Source organism: Engraulis encrasicolus, unplaced genomic scaffold (assembly GCF_034702125.1).
Source record: "Engraulis encrasicolus isolate BLACKSEA-1 unplaced genomic scaffold, IST_EnEncr_1.0 scaffold_130_np1212, whole genome shotgun sequence".
Lineage (NCBI taxonomy): Eukaryota > Metazoa > Chordata > Actinopteri > Clupeiformes > Engraulidae > Engraulis > Engraulis encrasicolus.
The window spans coordinates 123,188-131,171 of record NW_026944801.1 but is presented as its reverse complement, the minus strand read 5'-3'; the positions used below and the strand labels follow the sequence as shown (position 1 = coordinate 131,171).

General features: G+C 42.2%; 1 protein-coding gene across 1 annotated transcript; it reads right to left on the bottom strand.

Moving 5' to 3' along the window:
• Positions 1-496: 496 nt before the first annotated feature.
• Positions 497-6,572, bottom strand: LOC134442233 (2-oxoisovalerate dehydrogenase subunit beta, mitochondrial-like). Its single transcript, XM_063192481.1, has 3 exons — positions 6,377-6,572; positions 2,059-2,136; positions 497-589 (listed from the first exon to the last, which is right to left on the bottom strand). Exons 1-3 carry the CDS (start codon positions 6,570-6,572, stop codon positions 513-515), a joined length of 351 nt encoding a protein of 116 aa, XP_063048551.1. The 3' UTR covers positions 497-512.
• Between the last annotated feature and the right edge of the window lie 1,412 nt (positions 6,573-7,984).

Below are 7,984 nucleotides of genomic sequence, written 5' to 3'. Positions count from 1 at the left end.
CAAGACGACAGTCCAACAATGACATATTCTATGACCAAGCCCAAGATTTCTCTTCCATCTGACGCTACTCCACAGATGTTCCTGTTAAACTATACATAATGTTGATAAACATGTGCCAACAAGGCTGAAAGAGATCACTTGCTTACAGACATAATGGGGCTATGTGCTCTTGGAAAGAGGAAAGAAAGACTCAAACCTGTATACGGTCCTACAGGCTTGAGGTACTGGCAACCGAAGTGCCTTGTGCAGATTAAGTGTGTTATTTGCAGTACATCATAAATAAAGTAGTATGGCATGGCAGGGCCGGATTATCCATAACACCCAGCAGCACAGTGCACCAACCATTTTTGACCAGTGAAGGGGCACCACAAGATGCAAACTGGTGCCCCACACTGGCAGCTGCCAAAATCAAGCCATGGAACAAACAGTACTTCAGTTAGCACTTCCTTATTGTTAAATCATTTTTCTGGGCAGTACGACCTCTTTGCCTGCTCAAGGCACTTCACTGAAAGCTACTCACCATACTTGTCTCGAAGGCCAACTGTACAGCGGAATACTCCACCAAAGGCAACGTCTTCCCCAAAGATTACTGTAGGGAAACAGAAGAAATACAGGACAAATTAGATTCCATTTCCGTGAAATACAGTCAAGAACCTTGCAGAGCACTACAATACCCTTGGGAGTCTGGCTTTTACCATGGCAACTTTTCTGTGGCATCTCTTACAGAATCAAGGACACAGCAACACAACATTCACACAAACAATGTCATTTTCTCACTTTACAGTATACCGAGCAGACAATCCACTCTAGTGTGGCATACATACATAAGTGGCCAGAATCATTTGCACCGATAAAAGAACATCCACACTATTATTTAATACATTTGACTAAGAGCCTGATAGTAATTAAGAAAGTAACATATAGTGTTGTAAACTTGTGGTCACTTGTGTATACCATGTGTACATCTTCTGTGTTTTTTGGGATGCACTTCCCTATCTAGGTGTGATTTAGTGCCAACTTGGTGCTTTGCTCCTATTCACGAAGTTAGAGTGTCATCACAATGACATACCAGTTATGTAGAACCTGTGCCCCCCCCCCCCCCACTCACACACCACCCCACATGAAAAGTGTAAATAAAGTAGGAATAATGCCAAAACATTGGAATTTAAGAACACCTCACCACGTTGTACAGCAAGAGACAAGTACAATGTTACAATCATGTATCCAGTTTTTGTATGTTTTCAAAGGCGCCTCCTCTGCGTTTTCCCCCACATCAATATGGTGTAATGTTGACCTTGATTCACATCTCTGGCTCCAAGTGGCAAGATAAAATGTGTTAACACAGCCCCTCTTGTCCTCGGATGACCTCAAACCTCAAATGAGGAAACATTTATTGTTGATGGAGGAAGTATAAAGAAAGGGGGAAAAGCAGGTGAACAAACATCTACGAGGGATTCTGTGCATGTGGATCTCAATGTGCTGAACAGACTTTATTTTTGCAATTGAGAAGGCTATTAGTATGTCCGAGAGCGGCATCCAGACATGGAAAAACTGGTTTTGATATCAGAGCATTCCAGACATTGCCCTGAGAATAACATTAGCCTTCTGCCCCGCTGGTGTGGCTGCACTTCATTTGGCCCAGCTCTTTATTAAGTGCATTACCCATTTCCACAGGCATTTTGTAGACTTGGGTTCAGCTGATGGTTTTACTGCTGAAAAAAGGTAAGCTTTCCTGGCATGGTTCTGCAGGCAGAGAGGAAAGAACCATGACAGGAAAGCTTACCTTTTTACCTGTGGCTACGGGTCAGACACAGGCAGAAGCAAAAAATTGTAGAACAGAGTGCTTTAGAGTCTTTGGACAGAACACTTTGATTTAAGGATTGAAGTGTTCATACTTATTTTTCACAGTTTTTGTTTGTGTTTGGCCACTTTAAATTGTGAGCACGGTGTAATCCTTTAAATGCAGACAGAACATTTTGACAATTTCATTCTTATGCACGAAAAAACCAAACGTCCAGGTGTCCGAGACAGCCGGGTGAACCCCAAACTGAGTCTCACCTGCTGTCGGATCTGCGGCAAGTGTGTTGTCCAAGGCACTGGTTATCGACTGGAACAGGTTCATCTTCACAGTGGGCCCTGCAAGGACATTAAGAAAAAGTTATTAAGAATTAAGTCAAGTCACTTCGGGTTTTCGTTTTTTCGTAGTTGTTACAGCCATATAGATTTTGATAAATAATCAGGCAAGTTACAACCATAGGAGCGATCCAACTCAGAAAGTAGTAGTTGTCTTTATGAGCGTTCAATAAAAGATATCAGATGGAGTAAAAAAAAAAAGGCAGCAGTCTAGCCTATTGCCTTTAAGTGTATGCATGTTCATGTCCACACAGACACTATTTGGCGTGAAGCACTCCTTAGTGAAAAAGCTCGTGTGGTCTTTTTTACGTTCCATAATGACAGCATTTCAGCAGAAATATTTGCCATTAGCAATACAATCAACTCTTGAAAGAACAATACAAGCAATGCAGATACACACCAATAAGGTTACATTATGCCATACACATGTACACAATTCATAGGTTTTCTACACAAAGCTGTAGGCATCAGTGATCAGCACTGGTAATTAGGGGTGTCACAGTAAAACAATTTAACCTCAAAGCCACTGTGAGCAAAAATATCACCGTTTTATCCATTATCACTGTTTTTGAGGCAACAGACTCGTAAGACATGCTAGAAAGCCTCACAGTGCTACTGCCACAGAGTACGGTGCAGTTATCCACCACAATTTTATCTGTTATTGTGGCACCCCTACAGCTAATGCACAAATTCTACATTTTCCTTCTTTGGACACTTCACAGGGCCTGAGAGCACGAAACCAACATACCTGAGACAAACAATAGCATTTCATACCAATTTCCTGGAACTGTAGTAATTCTAAAACAGAACAGACTGATATTGCAACATTGCTGTTAATATGTAAATGGTGTTAATGGACAACCTCCACAGTTCCAGCAAATGAAGACAACTTTTTTTCTTTCAGTGTTTGAAATTCATCTGTTGTTTTGGAGGGTGGATCACAAATCCATTTTTTTTTCAATCCAAATCCTTTCTTTTGGGTTGTGATGAGGTGGCCATCACTAGGGTTGTGGGTGTGTTCAAATGGTCTTGCCTATGGTCCTATGTCAGAGGCAGAGTCCCAGTTTGGTAACCCGGAATGTCCGGATTCAAGTTCCAAAGGGGCAACTTTATTAGCCTCGCTCACCATCCTACGTACTTCCGCCAAGAGACTTGGCTCCACACTACGTCTGGTACCTGTTTTCTGTGGAGCAATGTTGACCGGTAGGATTTGCGCCGGTGTTCTGACAAACGGTCCCACATTGTAATTTTATCCTACGGTAGGATGTTCTGTCAGGCGTGTCTATTAAACGGTCCTACATCGCCAAGATAGACGTCAGACATGTTTGTTTAACAACTTATAAGTTAAATCCTGATTTTTCCGAAAATTTGCATCCTGCTTCCTGCAACTTTATCCCTCTCTGCTACATAGAGGTAGATTGTGGTGTCAGTCAGACAGAGAAAGCATGCTCCAAAAAACAAGTATTGTTTAGGGGAAAAAAAACCTATGCATCAATCTCTTCCTCTGGATCCTCATCAAGCGGGTGAGAGGAGGAAGTGGTAGCAGGGCCAGTGGTCTTTAGGAGATCTGGATGGAGCATCCACCTACAGTACTGTAAGTGAAGTGCATTTAGGGATCAAATCTGCAAATTTGTGTCAGATGTGTCTGTTCTGTATTCTTTTACATTACACTTAGTTGACACTTTTATTCATAGCTACTTAATGTTATTTTGCTGGGTATTGGTGGGTGGTTGAAGTTTAAGGGCGTAACGCAAAAATGTGCCCTGCGGTATGACATCCTTGGTGTGACATTTCTGTAAGATACAATAAAATCATTAATATTCTGCACAAACATATCCCCCAAGCTCTTTGTACCATTGTTCCTTTAATCCCCACCCCACACACACACACTACTACCCACCCGCACCCCCATCCCCACCCCCACCCACAAACACCTATGCATTGTACAGGCAGACAACTGTGATTTCACTGCATGGTTTCACTGTATTACTTGTAATAATTGTGTGAATGTGACAAATAAATCTCCTGGTATCCTTATATCCTTGCACGATACATGAAAAACAAGTAAGGATTGAGTAATACATTGCATACGCACGTCACACCGCAGGACATGAAGTCACACCACAGGAAATTCACTGCATTGTGGCCATTTTAATCCTTTTGTACTTGACTGACCTCTGAGCTCATGCTAACTAGATAATGATATTGTGTTCAATCTTAATATGTGTTTTCCTTTATAACAATCTTTTTTTTCCTTCTATAAGAGCTGTCACACCACAGGACACCATAAAACCTAAGCATTGCGTGACAGAAACATTGCAATATGTAGACATATTAAGAGGTGAATAGTCACCTTAAACTTCCACACCACTCTCCAATAACTGAGGTACTGACTGGTTAGGAGCCTGTCTTTATGACCCTTGTAGCTGGCCTTGCAGCTGCCCGTTCACAAACATTGACATACAGGTCGCAATTTGTGTTACGAAATGGAACTTGTAGTTAATATTACTGTCTTGAGTTTTTTTCACATTCACATATCTTAATATAAAGTTAATATTTATGCAATCATGCCCAATGCTTCATACATTATTCAAAATGCTGTTGGTTAATTTATATATACATTATATTCCAGGTTTCATTAATGTTACAGTCACACCGCAGGATATTTCACATATAAACCTTTACATAAATCTTAACAAAAACGTGTCTTCTCATCTAAGACTAATATGAAACATAATGTACCACATCTTCTGTATTGACATTTGTTTTTAAGAGGAAAAATAACAGTTTTGTAGGTTTTTAAGCAATGTTATGAAAAAACAAGGCGTCACGTCAACCACTCTGGTACAGTCCCTGGAGAAATGTGGGGTTGGGTGCCTTGCTCAAGGGCACAGCAAATGGATGGAGGTGTAGGGAGAGGTATGGGTCGGATTCGAACCTGCAACCTTCTGATCCAAAGTCAGTCTTCCTAACCATTAGGCCGCTACAGCTGTCCCACTTCGCCACGGTTGCTTCCTGTTCATGATAGGCACAATAGGGAACTGTGGCTAACATGCAGGCCGCCTCAACCTCCTTTGGATGTAGGCACAGGCCATGTTTGCAGACATGACAGGTTGCCATTACAAAACCATCAGCTGATGAGGTTGTGCGGACACGCCATACAGTAGTCTAGAGTAAAAGCCAGGTGTTTTTGTGGCCGGTCAAGTTATATGGAAGAGCCGTCCACAAAAGTGCTCCCCCATGTGACTCAGTCTCATACTTTTTCTATTCTCTTGTTCTTAACCCTTAACGAGGTCTACACTGCAGTCAGCAAGCAGGTGTACACCAGCTAAAATAACTAAAAATGACTAATATCCAGCTTTGGGGGAATAACTTGATCCAACCGTGGAGAGCGTTTCCCATCATGCAAGCGCTGCAGGTTATATAGGTGCCAGAAAAAGTAAGGTTTTCATCAATGCATGCATCTGGGCATATCATCATCATCACCATCGTCATCTGCTTTGTCAAAGCAACTCTTCTCTCGTTGTGCCACACATTACATGAGAACAGTTTCATATTCCAGCATTCTAACCCCCTGCCATGATAACACAGTAGTGTCGTTTGTACTGTCTGATGCGCAGCGCATGCATGGGTCATCTGTTGCGCTGACTGTTCCCGTGTAGTCTAAGCATTGCAGTGCCTAACATGAGAAGGCCTAAACAACCTTCGAGCACATATCAAATCCTTGCCCCGATTCCAAGCTCAATTTTAAGACAATGTGTAATGTTATGAGACTTTGTGATCAGTTAAAACCCACAAACGTTGCGATTCAGACCCCCGCTGTGATTGCCCCTAGTGGCAGGGAAAGGCGCAAGGACGACCGCGTGTGAATGGAACCATGTAAATATTGCACCCAGGCGCACAGTTTGCGCCTTTCTCCTGTCAAAATATGCCAACACACACTACACTTCCTTTGAAACGGCACCACAAAGCCATACGTTTGTTTGAAAATGAAAAATACAACTAAGCCTAAACAAAACATTCACCCTTTGCCCAAAAGTAAACTTGCTGCAAGTTGCTAGCTAGCATGGCAATCTCTCATCTGTGTTGTTGACAGTGCATCAGCAGACAAGAGGTCATTTATGACAGGTTTGTCGAAATCAGCGATACCACGAAAACATGGAACGCACTTTCCGTTTGCAATACAGAACAGGTGGCTACCATGCAAAGTGAAATAACAAGGGCATACAGAAAAAAAACGTACCATAGTCAGTGGTCACCGGGTCAGGCTGAAAGGTGAAATGGGAGACATGCCTCCTGTGGGTTTTGGAAGTGGGCGAAACGCTTGGAGAAAGCTTCGCCAAAGTAATACCCAAGCAACTGGGCACGCCACCGTGTACATTAGAAACAGCCCCCTTTGAGCTTGCACTCCTGAGCAGAAACCGTGCAGCCGCCGCCATTGTTACAGCATCCAACCAGGAAGTGGAAAATGACGTCCTAATATCTAACTGGAAAACACGGCTCCGATTGGTTGAAAAGGTGGGTGGCGTTGAAGTGTGCTCCTCACACACAACTTGATCAGCTGAGCTTTGGTGTGAAGCTTAACACTTGGTTCTACTCTTCATCATTTTGATTTCTATCATAGTTGTCTGCTCTGCACCAGCTCTGTGAAACCTAGAATAGGCCGAATGACTCAAATTGTAGCCCAGCATAAGAACTTACAGTGAAAACACCAACTTACTTGCTTTAATGTAGGATATTTTGCATGATGTGTAGGCCCTAATGTTAAGGCCTGGAAATAACAAAGACTGGTTGGATTGTTACAACATGATCCATTTACTTACTCCCCACACAAAAATAGCCGTGAACATGTTGTACGCTATGCAGGGGGGCCGCTAGGGGGGGAAAGTGGTACAGATTCTAAGGGCCCAAGCATTGATAGGAGCCCTTAAGGGGGCCCAAGCACTGAGAGGGGCCCTTAAGGGGGCCCAAAATTCGAATCTTTCATGGGGCCCAACATTTCTGGCAGCGCCCCTGACGCTATGTAGGGGTTTGGCTCTCTAGGCTAGTGAACATTCACACTCATCTGGGTGTAACAAGAATAGGCCACAAGCATAGAAAAGTAAAACCTGCAGTGAAATTAGAGTTGACCAATTAGTAGGCCTCTGTGTGTGTATGTGTGTGTGTGTGTGTGTGTGTGTGTGTGTGTGTGTGTGTGTGCGTGTCCTACTCGTTATTACAACGTAAAAGCCTGTTAACAAAAATCCTTGGGTGTGTGCATACATGTGGGTGGGAGACGTGACGCCTTGTTTTTTCGTAACATTGGTTAAAAACCTACAAAACTGTTATTTTCCTTTAAAAAACAAATGTCAATGAAAGAAGATGTGGTACATTATGTTTCATATTAGTCTTACATGAGAAGAAACATTTTTGTTAAGATTTATGTAAAGGTTTATATGTCAAATTTCCTGCGGTGTGACTGTAACATTAATGAAACAATATATAATAATATATATATAAATTAACCAACAACATTTTGAATAATGTATGAAGCATTTGGCATGATTGCATAAATCTTAACTTTAGATTAAGATATGTGAATGTGGAAAAAAACTCAAGACAGTAATATTAACTACAAGTTCAATTTCGTAACACAAATTGCGTCCTGTGGGGTGACATGTATGTCAATGTTTGTGAATGGGCAGCTGCAAGGCCAACTACAAGGGACTTAAAGACTGGCTCCTAACCAGTCAGTACCTCAGTTATTGGAGAGTGCTGTGGAAGTTTAAGGTGACTCTTAACCTCTTAATATGTCTTCATATTGCAATCTTTCTGTCACGCAATGCTTAGGTTCATTTTATGGTGTCCTGTG